The sequence below is a fragment of the Pleurodeles waltl genome, chromosome 7 (assembly GCF_031143425.1).
Source record: "Pleurodeles waltl isolate 20211129_DDA chromosome 7, aPleWal1.hap1.20221129, whole genome shotgun sequence".
Classification (NCBI taxonomy): domain Eukaryota; kingdom Metazoa; phylum Chordata; class Amphibia; order Caudata; family Salamandridae; genus Pleurodeles; species Pleurodeles waltl.
Genome location: NC_090446.1, coordinates 126,612,694 through 126,632,164, shown reverse-complemented (window position 1 = coordinate 126,632,164; position 19,471 = coordinate 126,612,694). Strand labels below are relative to the sequence as shown.

General features: G+C 42.6%; 1 protein-coding gene across 4 annotated transcripts in view; it reads right to left on the bottom strand.

The window, feature by feature from the left end:
* The window catches only part of GMEB2 (glucocorticoid modulatory element binding protein 2), a 136,640-nt gene that overhangs the window by 43,721 nt on the left and 73,448 nt on the right, over positions 1-19,471 (bottom strand). For all 4 annotated transcript variants that reach the window (XM_069243284.1, XM_069243282.1, XM_069243283.1 and 1 more), the window contains one exon: positions 7,107-7,178. In XM_069243284.1, coding sequence (XP_069099385.1) covers positions 7,107-7,178 — 72 coding nt within the window. The remainder of the gene's footprint in view (positions 1-7,106; positions 7,179-19,471) is intronic.

The window sequence follows — 19,471 nt, the reverse complement described above, 5'->3', positions numbered from 1 at the left end:
TTTAAAGTGGTATGGAGAGGAGTAGGTTGCCGTGGAGTGGCAAGAAGTGGTCTAGTGTAGTAGAATGGCATAGAATGGAGTAGAGTGTTGTAGAGTTAAGTGGCGTACAGTAGAGTGTCAGAGTGGAGTGGAGTAGAGTAGTGTAGTGGAGTAGAGAGGACTAGTGTGTCAAACAATAGAGTGGTGTAAAGTGTCACGGAGTGGTGCAGGGGGAGTTGTATAGAGCGTCATAGAGGTAGTTGTGAAGAGTGTTGTAGAGTGGCATAGAGTGGAGTAGAGTTTAATGGAGTAGAGCGTCAAAGTAGAGTATTGCAGAGTGTAGTGGAGTAGAGTGGCCTTGAGTGAAGTGGTGTAAAGTACAGTGGTGCAGAGCAGATTGGCGTAAGGTGTACTGGCATAGAGTGTACTTGTTTTGAGTAAAGTGATGTAAAGTGCATTGCTGTAGAGTGCCTTGACGTAGAGTGACAGAGTGCAGTGGTGTAAAGTAAATTGTTTCAGAGTACAGCGAAGTGGCCTGAAGTGGTGCAGGGTAGAATGGAGTTGTGCAGGATAGAGTGCAGAGGTGTAGAGTTACGTAGAATGCAGTGGCCTAGAGTAGGGTAGCGTGCAATGACAAGGGGTGCAGATTTGAAGAACAGATTAAAGTGGTGTGGAGTGATGTAGAATGTAGTGGCATAGAGTACAGTGGCATGGAGTGCAGTAGAGTGGTGTAGTTGAGTGCTGCAGAGTAGAGTGCAGTAACAGACTGCAGAAGCAAAAAGTGCATTTGTGCAGGATAGAGGGGTGCAGAGTAGAGTGGTGGAGAGAACAGTGGCGTAAAGTACAGTGGTGCAGAGTAGAATAGAGTGCCGTAGACGGCAGTGATGTAGAGTGAATTGGTGTAGAGTGGCATAATGTGCAGTTGCATAGAGTGCAGTGGTGCAGAGTAGAGTGTCACAGAGTGCAGTGGCATAGAATGCAGTGATACACAGTAGAGTGGTGCAGAGTGGAGTGGTGCAGAGCAGAATAGAGTGGTGCAGGGCGCAGTAAAAGAGCACAATGGTGTTGAGTGGTGTAGTATGCAGTAGGATGGAGTGCAGTGGCACAGAGTGTTGCAGAGTATAATATAGTGGTGAAGACTGCAGTGGTGCAGAGTAGTTGGCGTAGAGTGCATTGGTTTTGTGTGAAGTGGTGTTGAGGGCATTGGTAGATTGCTGTAGTTTAGAGCAGTGTGGCATAGAGCACAGGGCTTTAGAGTAGTGCAGAGTGGCGCAGAGTGCAGTGGCGCAGAGTGCAGTGATGTAGAGTTCATTGTGTCAGAGTAGAGTGAAGTGGCATAGAGTGGTACAGGGTTGCGTGCAGTGGCATAGAATAGTAGCGTAGGGTAGAGTAATGCAGAGCAGAGTGGTGTAGAGTGCAGTGGCATAGAGTGGAGTGGTGCAGAGTGCATTAGAGCAGTGTAGAGTGCAGTGGGGCAGAGCAGACTGTTTCAGAGTAGAGTAGAGTGGAGTGGAGCACTGTAGAGTGCAGTGGCATAAAGTACAGCATAGAGTGCAGTGTTGAAGAATAGAGTGGGGTACAGAGCACTGGCGTAGAGTGAAGTGGTGCAGAGTAGAGAAGAGAGGCGTAGCGTGAAGTGCCATAGAGTGCAGTGTCATACAGTGTAGTGGTGCACAGTAGATTAGAGTGATGTAGAGTGAAGTGGCATAAAGTGATGTATCATTCAGTCCAGTGGTGAACAGTATATTAAAGTGGCATACAGTAGAGTGAAGAAGTGTAGAGGGCATTGGTGTTATTGGAAAATGGTTTATTGGTAAGGGCAAGTAAGTACCTACCCTTAGCAATAGGCCACTAACCTCCACTTAGATCCAGTTAGATCTCAATAAATTAAACCCAGCTCAATCCTTGGTAGCTTGGCAACAAGCGACAAGGCTTAACTTAGGAGACAAATATTTAAAGCATTTAAAAATCACAAAACAGTAAATATGTAAAACAAAAAACACAATAAACATCTGACACCAATTTATAAAAATAGATTATATTTTTATCTTTAAAATGACACCAAAACAATTAACATTGGATAAGGGGAACCAGAGATATGAATTTTGTAAGAATTAATGTTTACTAGCGCATAGAAGCAACTAGCACTCAAAGGGTTAAAAAAGGTCACACTAGAAAGGAACAAAGTCCAGAGTTCAGGCCACCCACGAGGTAACACTGTTACACTTACTTTCAGTAGTGTTTCTTGATTCAAGAAAGTATTCCACATCACCACCCAAGGGTTCAGTGGCTCTGGTTTGCCTCTTGGGGTCTGGGACTACAACTCCCACAATGCACCTCTTCAACTTATGGAGTTGCTCCAAACGTCTCCAAACTTCTGGATCTTTTTCCAGGTGTCCTTTTTGGGTCCTTGAAGTGTCCACGGTTCCAGAAGCTCTGAGTTGCTCCTTGGGAGTCTGGACTACTATTCCCAGAATGCTCCTGGTCAGATTCCTCCAATGGCCACTGGACGCTGGTCAGCTGGGCTCTGCTTGCAGGACTTGATGCAGGGGAATTCGGGTAGCTCTTTTGTACCTGTAGCAAACAGGGAGTCCCTCCTTCAGGCAAAGTCTTCCATGTGGTGGAGCCCAAGTGTGCAGCTGGTGCAGTCCTCCAGGGTGCAGTGTCCAGGTGCAGGTCAGGGGTCCAGCAGGGAAATCCTTCTTCTTCCGATGTTCTTCCTTGTAGGGATCTGGTGGGGATCTGAGGTGTGGGTGCAGCTCTGCCATATTTATCCTTGCTCCTAGGTGAAAAACCGGGGGTTCCTGGTTTTCCAATCAGGTGCAGGATCCTTGCCCCTGTGGTGACCACTTCCTGGGAAGTGTGGCAAAAATCAATCCCAGTGAGCAACATGCTTCAAAAATCCATCATGGCTGAAACTGATTTTTGGAGGTTAAATCTGGCTGAGCCCACACACTGGTGTGGCAAAGAATCTTAAACACACCCTTCCTCTGCCCTCTCCTAATCTAATCAGGGGGCATCTAATTGTCTGGGTTTGCAGGATGTGAGGGAGGTGCTGGGTTGCTCCAAATGTCCTTCCCTGCCTTTGAAGACCAGTTTGGCAGCCCTCCCCCTTCCTGCTTTTCCATCTGCTGAGGGAAGATCTCCTCCCCCAAGCACATCTTTGTGTTCAGCCCAGGCCACTTCATAACTCATCAAGGAAGCCTGGCCAGGCTGCCAGATGCTGGCCAATCAGAGCAGAGCACTACAGTGCTAAAGTTGGCAACCTTTTAGGTAGAGTTTAAAACTCTCTACCTGCACAAGTTATATTAAATCCAACAATTGTAAACTGTGGGATTTATTATAACAATGCATTTGATACCAAACTTTAGATATCTGACACTTAAGGAGACTTTATAAATTAAAATAAAGTCTCCCCATTTTAGCCTACGGAGGCCATTCACTACAGTGAGGAAAAAAATGAATTTGGCTGTTTTACCTCACCAGGGCTTAGAAAACTATTTTTATAAGGTCCCTGCTTATAGTTACATGGCAGCCAGCCCTAGGGGCACATCGGGCACCTTAGGGGTGACTTATAAGTAAAAATAAGGTGGCTTAAGACTTTGGAACTACTTCTAATTCCAATGTCGTGGAATTTGCAGGCAACTTTAGTTAGAAAGCAGCCAGCAAGGCAGGCCTGCCTTTAAAATGACACTGGGCACTTCAGCAGTGCACCTATGGGTGCACCACCTGTGCCGGGGTCCCTAAACCTACATGCCCTTCCATCTACTAGGGACATATAGGTAGGTTGACTTAGCCAATTATAATTAGCCTAACTTGCATACTCATTTTACAGAAAGCACAGGCCCTGGGACTGGTTAGCAGTATCCAGGGCACCATCAGAGTCAGGAAAGCACCATCAAAAAGTGACAAATGGGGGCAGCAAGTCAGGGGGACTCTGCAATCAGCCCTGGTTTATCACAGGCGTACAGTGCATTGATATATATGGTGGATTGGTGTAGAGTGCAATGGGACAGAGTGGCTTAGAGTACAGTGGTGCAGGGTGGAGTGCAGTGACACAGAGTAGAGTGTTGTAGAATGAAGTAGTGTGTATAGAATGGCATAGAGCGCATAGGTGTAGAGTGCACTGGTGTAGAGTGTAGTAGTTTTAAGTAAGTGGTATGGAGTGTATTGGCATACAGTGCAGTGGCAAAGAGGTCAGTGGCACTGAATGCAGTGGCATGAATTGTGGTTAGGGTATTCTGCAGTGGCATAGAGTGGATTGGTTTTGAGTAAAGTGGCTTAGAGTGCATTAGCGCACAGTACAGTGCAGTGGTGCTGAGTGGAGTTAAACTGAGAGGAGTGACAATGAGTGCAGTGGTGCAGAGTAGATTGTTTCAGGATAGAGTACAGTGACGTAGAGTAGAGCAGCATAGAGAGCAGAATAGATTAGAGTGTGGTGTAGAGTAGATTGGCATACAGGGCACTGGCATAGAGTGGAGTTGTACAGAGTAGAATGCACTGGCACAGAGTGCAGTGAGATGGAGTGCAATGTTGCAGAGTAGAGTGGCACACAGTGGAGTGCTGCAGCGTGAAGTCGTGTAGAGTGCAGTGGCAAGGAGTGCAGTGATACATAGTAGAGTAGGAGGGGTAGAGATCATTTGCATAGAATAGAGTGGTATAGAGTAGAGAGGCCTGGAGTGGAGGGGCATAGTGCGGAGTGCTGCAGAGTAGACTGTAGTGGAGTGGTGTGGGGGTTAAGTGAAGTATGCATGGTGTAGTAGCATACTACCATTACAGACAACACATCTTCAATTGAAATGACCATTACATTTGCAGAGACATGCAATTTTACTGATAAAAGTATGCAGCGCACGAACAATAATGTGTGGAAATGTCAACACCTGGTGCTTTGATTTGTTTTGATCGTATTAAAATATTTGTTCCAACACACTTCAGAATTACCAAAAATGTAGTTCTCTTGGGTTTTTCTAATCTCGATTTATTCTGAAATATTTGCACAGTTCATTTACAGACATTTACATTTTGTTGTGTGCTAGAAAGAAAATCACATTGTACAGCCTTCCTCAAGTACACCCCTAGTAGCCAGCATGATTGTCACATAAATCCTCTCACTTTGAAGTCAGAGAAAGAAACATAAACAGCAAGCTCTCTGGAAGACAGAGCCTGCCATTTGACCTCTGTCTTTGAATGCATAGCAAAAGTGACACAAGATTTAAAGTCCTATTTACAGAAATCAAGCCCTGGTGGAAGAATACAGTAAATATGGCCTTGGCTACGGAAGGTACAAATCCAAGATGGATAGCCTAAAACAAATAGAGCCAGCAAATGTGAGTTATAAACCACAAGGCCAATGGCAAGCAAAAGGCGGAAGCATTCCCAGGGAAGCTTTCCGAATGTCCCGGAGATGTCATTAGCAAACCAGACAGCTGTGCTGTCTGGTAGGATTCACCTAAAAATTAGATACATGGTTGATGTAAATGGGAGGAGGTGCAGTGTCCACCCTGTTCAAGTTTAGGCTTTAAATTGTGATATGATCTTATCCAAGATGAAGCATGAAGGCACAGAAATTTGAGTAATTTATGTTCAAGGAGACAGAGACATTTATGCAGCGCATTCTGTAATTTGGACTGTGGTGGTACACGTGATCGATAAGAAAAGAAGTGTTGATGAAGTGATTGATATTCCTGAGTGGCCCTATTAGGCAGCCCATTTCCCCAAGAGGATTCAGAATAGCTGGTCATGTTTTACGTTTCATGAGTTGACATTGTCTACTACTGTCTACCGAACTGTTGTAACAAGCAGCAGAAAATCATGGATTATAGTGTCGTGGTTTGGCTGTTTCTTCATCTTGACACATGGTCCTGAAGATAAGACAGCGTACAGTTGACACAGGAGTCTAAAGTGATGGAGTTCATTCCACATCATTAGAGTGCTAATATTGTGTAAGATACGAGTCTTTACGGACGGTATTGCTTTTCAGGAAGAATTATACTTATTTGTGACACTAATTTTGATGACCTTTGCATTTATGAAACTTTTGGTATGTGTCAGTGTGTGCTGTTTTTTTGTCCCCTATGTATGTATGTGTGTGTATATATATATATATATATATATATATATATATATATATATATATATATATATATATATATATATATATATACACACAAAACAAAAATACGCTCTTTCTATAGAAACTTGGTCCTAACTATAACCACTTAGTGGCGACCACCACTAGGTAATACATATGTTTATTAGTAGTGGAAAATATTTAGTATCGAAAAACTGAAACTGAATATAGAGTATGTTACATTTGACAAATGGTATGTTATTTCTAATTTCTACTATTGCTTTTATACTTGATTCATTTCTATTAGTTGGTCGAATCCTCTGAAACCAACACTTTCTGAATTATCACAACTGGTTATACTAAATGGTTCCCTCAGGAGCATTTTTGTGTTTTTTGCTTTTGCACAAAGACATTCAATTGGGGTCTCAAAAATAATCTGGCGGACAACATAAGTCATGAGAAGCCATGCAGTTCTGAAGTTATAAATGTTATAACACACACATAGCAGTGGGCTTCACTAGCTTATCTTTAAGAATCAACATCCGACTGAGTTTTGCCGACCATTTACTCACTTGACAGCAGCTAAAATTAGATTAACTTTATTTCTGGAGTTATTGCAAAGTTTTCTTGAACGTAATTATCCTGAAATCGCTCCAACTGTTTAGCGATCTCTGGAGATTTACTGTTAGCTGTTAATATTGTACAGATTTTGATTTCTAGGACACATTAAATTGTATGTGTAGAATGATTTAATACACTGAATAAAATAAATACTTATCTTGTTTATAATAGTAGACATCTTTCTAGATCATTTAAGCAAAGCAAACCTTCAATATAATGAACGTTCAAATAGTAGCTCAGTGTTATTTACTGACATATCTCATCGTTCACTTTGTGGCCACTGTGCTCTCATTCTGTTTAGGTAAAGGGGTACTTTGAGACAGTGAATCCTTATTGGGTGGAACAACTGAACAGTAAGCTCGAGAAGAAACTGACACAAATTTCTACACAACACCAGTAACAATGCACCTGGTCTACCCAGTGCAGTTCTTACCTGCAATAGCTGTTGCCCACTCACTTGAATCCTCGCATGTTTCTATAGTAATGGTTGCTGGAGATCCATTCACTGTAAAAGAAGAAAAACAACAGGTAACAAAGGCTGCTTGTTTCCTATTCACTCAGAGTTCAGTTAGTTGCTGTAAAGTCTTGACCTCCCATTATTATGATTTATGTCATGCTTTGGAAACGTAGGGATGTTAGAATTAAACCAATCAGAAAAGTAAAAATTGGCCCGATGATGTGCTTCTTCAAGGCCCTAAAATAATGAAAAGTTGCTTTTTGTAAACATTGTTCTCCATTAAATGAATCGATGGTGATCTCTCTAACTACGCTGTCTTCCTAAATGTTTAGTATTTCAATATCATACCTCCCACATGAGAAAGGTGGGAATAACAACTCGTGTTCTTGTTGGCTATTATATATAATATTCTCGAAAGCGTTAAATTCAGTCACCTCATCAACATTTTCTGGCATATTGGTACTCCTGGACGTGTGGCTGTCGGGAAACTGTGTAAGATACATCAATATCTTTTCCTATTTATTTTTATTACCTAAAGGGCATTCCACAAAAAAAAGAATGCTTAATGGTTCCCTCAGTGATTCTACGTGCATAGATCAGAAAATGTACTGTCAAAGTTATGCCATAGTACCTGAAGAGTGGGAACATTCCTTCATACTTGGTATAATTGCTAGAGGCAGCTTCCAGTAACAATACAGTTGGTGTAAATATTCTGAAGCGATTGAAAGGGGGCCTATAAGGCCCACATATATGATCAAATAACATATCTTATATAGAATCTGTCAAGCAGGATTTATATGCAGAAAATAACTCATGTCTCACTTGAAGACTGTTGGACAAGCCTTTACATACAGGACAAAACATATCTGTATATTCAATTATTTTTATTTGCATCAGTTAATTAAAACCATAGCAAAATAATAACTTGTTACAAGATTATAAACAATAGTTGGTACGTGTAACAATCTACATTTCAGTATGAACCCGAGAGCTTGTACAGTCTTCACTACGCCTAGTGGCCAGAACTTGTTGAAATTTGGTAGGAAATGTAATAAACCGACAGTTCAGTATGGAAAAGCATGCAATAATAGCCTGCCTACAAGTTAGGATGCCTCTGGAGCTTAGGGCATTTCTCAGTAAGTCTTGACCAGCTCTCTTTAGGTAGGGGTGAATACAGACCAGACGGATTATACCTCCTTAGGTGCGCTGCCTCTTTCACTGACCAGGATGGTTTCTCTGCCGGAGAAGGGAGTGAGCCACGCCAAAGGATTAGGCATTTCTGCTTCATTAATGATGAATATATAGAACAGAAGAAAGGTGCTGGTTTAAGCTATCTGTAACTATTGATCAGCATCCATGTGTGTGATCTTTTTGTCATACTTAGTTTTCAGACACAGATTTTTATTCATGCATTTATTTAAAACACTTTTGAAGGTCGTGTATGGTAATGACTGGTCCCATAAAGTTTTGACTTGCATTGTTGCTATTGCACTTTCAAGGAAAGGTTTGAAGGTCGTCGTTGGGGAACTGGCTATTGGTGACCAGGGTGGTTTCTTAAGGGTATTTTCACTGGAGTGCTTACAAAGGCACACTGTCTGGCTATTGTTTGCTTTGTAAGGCCAAATTCTAGACGAATCAGTGATCAGGGATCTTAAAGACTTGTCCATATGCCTTAGTAACTAAACCATCAAGGGAAGCTGGGTCTCCACCTTGAAGGACCTCACTACCATAAGTGAGTGTTGGAAGGCATTTTGCTGATGACTGTTAGCATCGGCTGAAGACTCTGGCCTTTTTGATTATTATAAAGCGGCAGAAGGCTTCTATTAAAGTTTCTTTTTTTTATTTGTAATTGCCTTTGAGGGAGAAAAAGGCCTTTGTCATCTATCAGGACGCCCAAATATTTGTATGTATCCACAGTCAAGAGGCTGTTTGTTTAATGCCCACTTTGCAAGGTGCTTAGTGCGATTTGAAATAGTCCTAACGTTCATCTTGGTTCTGTTTCCATTGCATTATCACAAGCATCAATGAATAACGCATGTATCAGACACAGGGGACCAACTCTAACAAAACCGCAGAGGGAAACATTGCTCGCGTACAGTAGATGATTTAAAGGAAATGAGCCTAACTGTAGGGAATGGCAGCTTGTCCAGTCAAGTACTTTCGCCAGATCTGCCAGAGAAAGATTAAGCAGAGACGCTGCTGGCACACATCCCTGCTTAACATCCTGATTGGTCATCATTTTCCTGGAAAGGCAAGAGCCAGTTCCTATTTGTATCCTAATCCAGGCATTTATGGAGAGCTGTTGAATTGCACTCAGCAGGGATGATGGAATGCCCCATTTGACGAGCTTTGCACACAGTTTTCTGCGATCCACACAGTCGAACTCCAATTTAAAATCAAGGAAACATAAGTTGACTGGCAATTTTGTTTTGCCAGAGCCAGAATGTTTGTAAGCGTGCCCGTACCACTCAAGAACCCTGTCTGGTTTAAGGGAACAATGTTACTTGTGCTGGACCACGTTGTCAAGTTTGCCAGTAATTACGATGCAAACTACTAAGCTTCGTTCTCCAACAGTGCTATGAGACAATAGTTTTGTGGTTTAGACCTCTCGCCACCTTTGAATATTGGGTTTATTATGGATCCTCGCCACCCATCAGGTATTATTCCTGTGATGGATATATAGCTGAACAGGGAAGTTAGTTTGCCCGCCCAAAACGAAGAATGTTCTGTATATATGGCAGATAGCATTAGGACCGGAGGCACCGTCCCACCTCGCTTGTGAAATGGTTTTTGTTATTTTGGATTTATGAAATAGAAGATAGTTCTGCTGGTCCCCTAGATCTGGAGCACTGTGTTTATTCTGTATTAAACATCTGAGGCCTGAGGTTATTTCTTCATTAGCTACCACAGATGTATTGAATCGGTCTTGCAGTGCGTCACATGTAGTGGAAGGCCTCCTAGCCAATTCCTCAATCAAATAAGTGTCCCAGACGTCCTCAGGTATGTTTGCGTTAATTGGGACATTAGTTGTTTTTTAAATTGAATTTCCATGACCTTTTGAGTTTCTTTGTCTGCTGACATAAATTAGATTTCCCCAGAAGGCATCTGGCTGAATTCTCCTATGCTCCCATTGCTGTCTCTTAAACTCATTTTTAATGCTTCTCAATTGGTTGAGGATGTGGGTAGTGGGTGTCGACTTACTTAAAGTCTGTAAGGCTTGGTTTAGTTACAGTTTAGCTAGTCTGCAGGCCAGTGGAGTTTTCTTCTGGCCACACACTTGTGCTAAGGTCGTTTTATTACTTGTACCAAAGTTGTCCTTGTTATAAGGTGTGATGAGTGTTAAACAAAAAGCTTCTCAGGATTGAACAGGGTCACTGTGTTGTGCTCACATTTGCTTATTATTTCATCCGCTCTGATCACAAGCTCGACTATTAAACGATCTGTACATTTTATGCGCTTGTAATGAACAGTGTACAGGCTCTCTACGTTTTTTTGCTGCCTCAGGGTGCCTGGGTAAGACTAGATTAAATGCCACAACTTGAGGAAGGTGGTCGCTCTCAGTGGTCATTTCTATGTTAAATGATTTAAACAAAAGACATACATTTAGTGATACCAAGGAACAGCCAATAATTGATTGTGAGCTTGTCTCATAATGAGTAAAGTTTGGTGGGGTGTCAAGTGCAGTTCTACAATTTAACATCCCCATGCTTGCATATTCAAGTTCATTTGCAAAGTATTTGCCTATTTTGTCACTGCGGGTGTAGTTCCTTATTTGTTGGGAAGAAACTTCCCAATGTAGATTTTGGGCTGTCAGGAGGTCCTCCTCTTCATGTCTGTGAAGTAAATTCATATTAAAGTCTCTGCTTAGGAGGATACTCAGCATTAGAATATGATTCATAAGATCTTGTACAAGTGTTATTGTTTTCCTTGTAAGGTCTCTTTTCATGACCGGATCCAGATGGATGTAGACGTTAACCAAAATTATGGATGACTTTCCTTGTTTATACCAGTTCTTTAACTTCAGCACTTGCATTCCATGGTAAATTTCTGTTTGAACGTCTACTTCAATGTGTAATGATAGAGATACATACATGATGAGGCCTCTTTTTGGTCTTCTCTATTTATGTTGTTTAACTGCAGAAGCGTTATAGTGTGTGTAATCTGTAATTGGTAGATGAGTCACTGCCCACGTTTCCTGAAGAGCCACAGTCTCATAATTCTTCTGCATCAATAGTGGTTTTCCATCCTCTAGTTTAGATTTTATTTTGCACTTCAAGAGGTTAAGGGTTTTTCTAGGGCCAGTGGGAGCCAGCTCCGTTCACTCTAAGCTCCCTTTGCATCCACTGGGAAAGAGTGTGTTAGGGCAACACTGTTCGTTCTCCACTCTTTTGGGCCAGTTGCTTGTTTAAGTATTGAATACACACAAGATTGATATCTCATTGTAGTATTTGTTGAGGAATTTCCCAGTAAATATAACGGGGCTGAGTATAAAGGGAGACAGTAATCCCCCAGGAGTCAAAATTATGTTTTAGTACTATTTGCTGCTTTGGCAGGGGAGGCCCTATCAACAAGGGTGGTTTCACTTGAATTATTCTTGCACGATGGCAAATATTTCACTGAGATTATATCCCTGGTAGTAAGATTAGCCAACAAGGGCAATGCTCCCTGTAGTTTCAGAATGTTTCCTCTATCCAATGTATTGTGTTGCCCTTTGGAGTCATATTCTGTGTATGGGAGAGTCCTTGTTTCACCCTGTTCGTTTGAGGTACTGTTCATCGAACCTCCTGGTGTGATAGTAGGACAGGAACAGAAGATCTATTTAACTTGCCTTGGTCCACACTAGAGGGCATGTGTTGTATATTTTGGATGACAGTGTTTTTTCTGCTAAATGATTTATCTTACTGTCATTGTTTATTTTGGACATTTGCATATCTATCTGACATGATGACTTAAGTGTATTACTATTAATGGCTATTTGAATTAGATTTGCTGAGCCTAAAGGGCAACATACTTTAAAATCAGGAAGGTTTGGCTCTCTATTTTTGTCTTCGATTCCAAGAGAGCTTGTTGATCATTTTGATGGTTTATGGCTAAGTTCTTACTAGATGCATCTGTATCACCGGTGTAAGAAGCAGTGTTTAGATTTCCAATTATGGAAGTGATGTGGGTACTCCCTGCTACTAGCAGGTTACTTGTTTGTTGGTTAGTTGTGAAGGGCCTTTTCAATGTCTTCTCGAAAACTGGGTATATGTCACGTACGTTATCCCTTACTTTGGCATTATTCATTCCTTTACTTCTTCCTTTTCTTAGCTTTTTTTGCCTTTTTATGTGGGTGAGCCCTTCTGCACATTTGGTGGCAGTGGGTCAGCATCCTGTTGGATGCCTTCCCTTGCAGTTGTTGTCTCTTGATTTCTATTTGCTATTTTGCCTTGTTGTTGGCTAACACTTATTAATTGGGCATAAAACATTTGGTCTAATCGGCATCTTCTTTACAGTGCAAATGGCTTCGACCTTTGGTGAATGTGTATTGATGGCGGATGCCGATGTTTTATCTTGGCTCTGCGTGGGAATGTTACCCCTCTTTTCTTGACTTGGTAGATTAAAAAACAAGGGGTGTGGAGCTTGGTTTTTAATCATCCGACAACTGTGTCAAGATATCTGGCAGGGTGCTTAGCTTATCAATTACTAGACCACAGGTACAGTTGACTGGTGAAGGAAGGTAAGTGCCTCGGCGCAAATGATTACATTATTTATGACTTCAAATTTTGTATCTATACTTACTTATGTATGCCTGCTACCCCTCTTGGGGTATATGCCATCTACCAGGACTCTCCAGCCATCTTGGTCCTGGGTTCTTCTTTCCATCTGACTCCAGGTGTAACACACCTCCTTGCAGTCATCCTCAAGGACTCAGTGCCAGGTGTTTCTTGGCCTTCCTCTTTTCCAGTTCCCTTGAGTGTTCCAGGTCAGGGCTTGCCTGCTGATGTTTGATGCAGGCTTCCGTAGAATGTGACCTATGCAGTCCCAGGGTCTTTTCAGGATTTCTTCATGAGCAGGGAGTTGGAAAATCTGCTGTCATAGGCCGTTGTTGCTGATGGTTTTTGGCCAGCAGTTTTGTAAACACCAACTTAAAGAATGGCTCTCCACCAAGACTCTCCACAAAATCCAACAGAGAAAGGAAAAGAAAGCTGCCATCAATACCAGCCGAACAAAGGCAGAAAAAAGCAAAAGCCCAAGGCGAATAACCCACAACCAACAAGGATGCAAAGAGAAGCGTGAGAGGAGACAGGAGAAGATTCATCAATGATCTTGTCACAGAAGCCCAGAAAGCAGATAGCCATAGAAACTTAAAAGAACTCGACGAAATAACAAGGAAACTCTCCAGCAGATACAGTAAGCAAGAAAGGACCTTCTAAAGACAAAGCTGGGAAGACAATCATGGATACTAAAGGCCAACAACGAAGATGGGGAGAGCACTTTCAAGAACTGCAGAACTGGCCCGTGCCGCAGTCTCCATCACACATACAGCCAGCTGACAAGGACTTGCCAATCGACTACAGCAGACAAATCAAGGAAGAAATACGGCAAGCCATCAAACATCTGAGAAATGGGAAGGCAGCAGGACCTGACACCATTCTTGCAGATGCACTGAAGGCAGACATTAAAACATCAGTCGACATGCTCTATCCTATATTTAGAAGGATCTGGGAAGAGGAAACCGGGCAATCAAACTGGAAGGATGAACATCTCATCAAGATCCCCAAGAAAGGTGGCCTGAGTAACTGTGCAAACTACAGAGGGATAACCCTTCTATCAACCCCAGGAAAAGTGTTCAAAAGAGTCATCCTAAACAGAATGAAGGAACAAGTCGACACAAAGTTGTGAGACCAGCAAACCGACTTCCACAAAGATCCTGCACAGAGAGATTGCAACACCATGCATCATCATTGAGCAATTGATACAATGAACTCTCTCCTCCATGATAACTTAATTGAAGGCATTCAACAGCGTGGATAGAGAGATCCCCTGGAAACTCCTCCGCCACTACAGTGTGCCAGATAAACTCGCAAGAGTCATCAGGAACTCTTACAAGGGAATGACATGCAAGATAGTCCTTGTAGAACAACTTGTGGAAGCCTTCCAACTGAAGACCGGAGTCCACCAGGGTTGTTTGTTCTTGCCTTTTCTCTTCCTGTTGACCATAAACAGGATCATAAAGATATCCACATCAAGAAGAAATGGGAACCAATGGACACCCTGGACGCCGCTTGGTGATCTGGACTTTGCAGGTGACTTGGACCTACTCTTCCATATCCATCTGCAGATGCAAGAGAAGACTGGCAATATGGCAGTCACATCAGCATGCCCTAGCCTCAACATCCACAGAGGAAAAACCAAGATTCTGAAGGCTAATATGCCAGCATAACTACAGTCACTCTTGCAGGCAACGCTCTGGAAGAGTTTGAGGCCTTCACCTACCTGGGCAGTGTCATAGACAAGCAAGGTGGCACAGATGCCGACTTCAAGGAAGGACTCATCAAAGCAAGGTCTGCCTTCATTCAGCTAAAAAAGATCTGGGGCTCCGAGGACCTACTGCTGCAAACCAAGATCACACTCTTTAACACCAAGGTAAAATCAGTCCTTCTGTATTCAGCAGAAGCCTGGAGGACAACAGTAACCACCACCCACAAAGTCCAGACCTTCATCAACACCTGTCCTAAATCTTACAAATCCACTGACCAAACACCATCAGCAACAATGACCTACGGCAGCAGACTTTGTATCTATGCATAATAGAAAGGCTGCTAGTATGTTCAGAAAATCAACTTGTACATCTAATTTCTTTGACTGATAGTTCAGGACATCTACAGAGGCTTGTAGAGTAGGTTAGCCCAGGAGTTCTTTGAAACACTGTCTTGGTTTAAGATGGACAAGCTATATGGGGCCTTGCTGTCACTTAGGTCTCTTTTTCAGCCTTCTTTCTGCTGCGGCTGTGTCCATGTTAGAAATTAGACAAGGGTGTTGCGACATATTTTTACCGTGATGTGATATAGCATTGGCCTTAAAAAACTGGCTAAGTCGTCAAGAAGTTGTTCATGTGGGGATTGGTCTAAGGGTTCTAATTTGGAATTATTTTTTAAGCAGGCCTGAACCTCGAGATGGTTGCTGAAGACATGGTATAGTTCAATGTTATTGACTAGTGGATGTGACCTATTATGATCCACTGACCAGATGGAGTTGGATACCCTTGTTTGATTTGAGGTGCTTGCTGTTGCTTTAAGATTTGCTACTTTAACTGGGACGTTTGGTTGGGTATTCTTAAGTGGAGCCGAGTGAATCTGAGCAATACATAATACATTCCAGTTAGAATCCACTATATTGTAGCTTAAATGGTGCCATTTTGGTTCCTGACGAGATGATTAACTGGATAAACATTGAGAGCACTGAGAAAATCTGTGTTCTAAGACATCTTTTTCAACTGTTTGAGACAGTGCTGGGAATGTGCCAGCATCCCCTCAGTTAGAATGTGGCTGTGTGGTAACAGGCAGCTGTTGTTGAGGATTATTGTGGATTTCAGATACCAAGTCACTTTTATTTTATTTCAAGTCTTCTTTATCTGAGAGCTGAATTATGAGTTCTGGTAACCCCAATAGATTACTTGTGCTTGAGAAGATGACAGCAGAAGGGTCCTTGATGAAAGTGAACTTGTTCAGATTGTCTGTATTTTTGACAAACATCCATGATATTTGAGAAATCAGGCTACCTGTGCCCTGAACTGTTGTTAACTTTGCATTTCCAGTAGAAAGTTCCAGCTGTTGCTTCTTCTTCCTGTGGACAGTTGTCTTAGGGGGCATTGTCATGTATTTACCCGATGTCATTGTCTATAGAAGGCTGTCTTGGTAGACTGCAATCCTTATGAATGTTATTGTGAAGGGGTAGGAGAGGTGTTCAGAGGTGTCACACTGGCAAACAATGTAATTGCCAGGTGCTGGAGGGTCACCATGTGTAATTTAAGAAGGAGGGATGCTTACCACGTATTAATTGGTCTGAGAATCCAGTAAGTGAAATATGCTGAGGAACAATGTTCGGGTTGATGCAAACAGGCAGAGAAGCAGAGGATGGTATGGGACATCACCGCTTTGTATGCTGCACCATACACTGTGCTGGTCACTTCTGCGCCAAGCGGGACTCAACCCAACACTGCCGGGACTAACTCCTTGCAGCTCGTCAAAACCTGCAGTTGTTTCTGTCTGCTCGACCCAAGCAGACAGAAGTGTGAGGAATTGCTTGGCGCGATTCTAGTGGCCTCCGAAATCCAGCCACGCCAGCTGCTACCCAGCCTGCTATTTCGAGCCGCCTGGCTCTGCAATCCCACACCTCCTGGCACCTTTGCCGGTGTCCTACCTGCCAGCTTGCTGCGATCAAGAAAAAAAAGCCACCTAGCATCAAGACTCCTTCTCACCATTACACTGTGGGCCAGGGACCACGGGGAGGCCTGATGAACAGAGCAGGCCAGGTGGGTCAAGAGAACCGGATCAAGTCGAGCAGCCGCAGTGCTTCTTTGATACAGTATGACACAGCGTGCCTTTTAAGTTACTTCGTATTATTTCACCTACTGCTCTGACCAGATCCTTTTACAGCATGTGATGCAAGACCAATTAATATGATTGTATTATTTCTTTTTCAGAACCATGTTTGATAAAGTATATAGCATTGGGGTCTCCCTAAGGGAAATATAAGTTTTGACATGAGGTTTGGGATCTGGCGAAACTTGGCTTTATTGTTCTACAAAGGCCCTACAGTCACATTTGAAAGCACTTGTTTTTGAAGTTCACTGCAAGAAAATAATTTGTAACACTGTAGGAACAACTCCATGTTAACTGTGTTGCATAACATGATATTTTGTTACATCTTCCGTTAATCAAGAACTGAGATTCTGTTCTACTATTTCTAGAGAAAAGGACATTAGCAAAAATATCTATAAATGAGATCCATAAAATCGGACGTGCAACCTGGTGTTTTCCTTAGTATCAGTCACTCCATATGTGGAGTGTCATTCTGGCAATGGAACTAATGTATGTACCTATCAGTTCATTGATTTTCATTCCAGAGACTGTAGATTGCACATGCCGCCCACCGTTTATTAAATATTTTCTTGTCAGTCTTCATCACTTTAGGTTGAGTAGTTTGAAGTAACTTGTTCCATGCTTTCTAGACCTACTCACCCTTTTCGCCCCTTCTTAATCATTTACAATAGTGCTGTCATGCATAATTTTGATTTACTGTCTCCTCAGCCTCATGCATTTTTTTAAACTGACAGTCCGTAACAATTATTGGACGAAACTGGAATAGAGGCCATGTTCAGGGGGCATAATTATTATATTAAGACATCTCTACTCAGTCCAGACACCAAGAGACTGTGACTTCCTATTATCCTCACTTCCTAACTAACTTACTTTTATTGATTCTATCCCGTTGATGACTAAATATTCTATAAAATTGCCTTCAAATGTTTATTAAGAACATGTGTGTAGTGTCACCTAGATTAACTGTCAAGATCAAAGACTTGGACAAATGTACTTTCTGCCCAACTCAAGGGTTAAAGCTGGCACTGAAATGTATGGGTCTGCAATTGAGACAATCACATCATTGCAAACATGAAATGAGTATCCCAAGTCTTATGTGGTACTATTAACTACCGTTTTTTGGGCAATCATTTCCATGAACTTTGCAAATTTCAGTGGCTGGGGGTGTTCCTGTGGTTTAACTCTGCCATGATGTGCCCAACTATATCTTTCTTGTCATTTAATGATAGGTTTTCAGCCATCTTTTCTTCAATTTTGGTCTTAGCCCTGGCATCCTCGAATAAGTAAATGCATAAACAAATTCATAGCCTGTGTTTCTCTGGTATAGCAATCAAGAGACTAACCAAGGAAGGTACTTACATGAATTAAAGGAATACTGCATGAATTTATTAAACAATGAGTAAACCTTAAATATGCGGTATAAGCGTGGAATAAAAGGTAAATATTGTTTTTAACAGAGGATGCTGCTCTTTATTAGTTAATCAGATGTACGGAAGCCAGAACCTCAAAAACTCCTATAGAAGCAAAACCAGTGGAACCGATACAAACAGGAGTTCAATGTTGTGTCACATCCATATCCAGATTCGGATCTTCCCTAACAAGGGTTCCCCATCTTCAATCCCAATGACTTTTTGAAGATAGTTAACCAATAACTGTAAGGAAATGCCTCCTTGGCATGGTTACCCCCTGACTTTTTGCCTTTGCTGATGCTATGTTTTGAATTGAAAGTGTGCTGAGGCCTGCTAACCCTGCCCCAGCACCAGTGTTCTTTCCCTAACCTGTACTTTTGATTCCACAATTGGCACACCCTGGCATCCAGGTAAGACCCTTGTAACTGGTACCCCTGGTACCAAGGGCCCTGATGCCAGGGAAGGTCTCTAAGGGCTGCAGCATATCTTATGCCACCCTGGGGACCCCTCACTCAGCACAGACACACTGCTTGCCAGCTTGTGTGTGCTGGTGAGAACAAAACGAGTAAGTCGACATGGCACTCCTCTCAGGGTGCCATGCCAACCTCACACTGCCTATGCAGTATAGATAAGTCACCCCTCTAGTAGGCCTTACAGCCCTAAGGCAGGGTGCACTATACCATAGGTGAGGGCACCAGTGCATGAGCACTGTGCCCCTACAGTGTCTAAGCCAAACCTTAGACATTGTAAGTGCAGGGTAGCCATAAGAGTATATGGTCTGGGAGTCTGTCAAACACGGACTCCACAGCACCATAATGGCTACACTGAAAACTGGGAAGTTTGGTATCAAACTTCTCAGCACAATAAATGCACACTGATGCCAGTGTACATTTTATTGTAAAATACACCCCAGAGGGCACCTTAGAGGTGCCCCCTGAAACTTAAACCAACTACCCGTGTAGGCTGACTGGTTCTAGCAGCCTGCCACACTCGAGACATGTTGCTGGCCACATGGGGAGAGTGCCTTTGTCACTCTGTGGCCTGTAACAAAGCCTGCACTGGGTGGAGATGCTAACACCTCCCCCAGGCAGGAGCTGTAACACCTGGCGGTGAGCCTCAAAGGCTTACCCCCTTTGTTCCAGCACCACAGGGCACTCCAGCTAGTGGAGATAATAGTGGAGATAATGAGAATAACAAGGAGGAGTCACTGGCCAGTCAGGACAGCCCCTAAGGTGTCCTGAGCTGAAGTGACTCTAACTTTTAGAAATCCTCCATCTTGCAGATGGAGGATTCCCCCAATAGGGATAGGAATGTGACCCCCTCCCCTTGGGAGGAGGCACAAAGT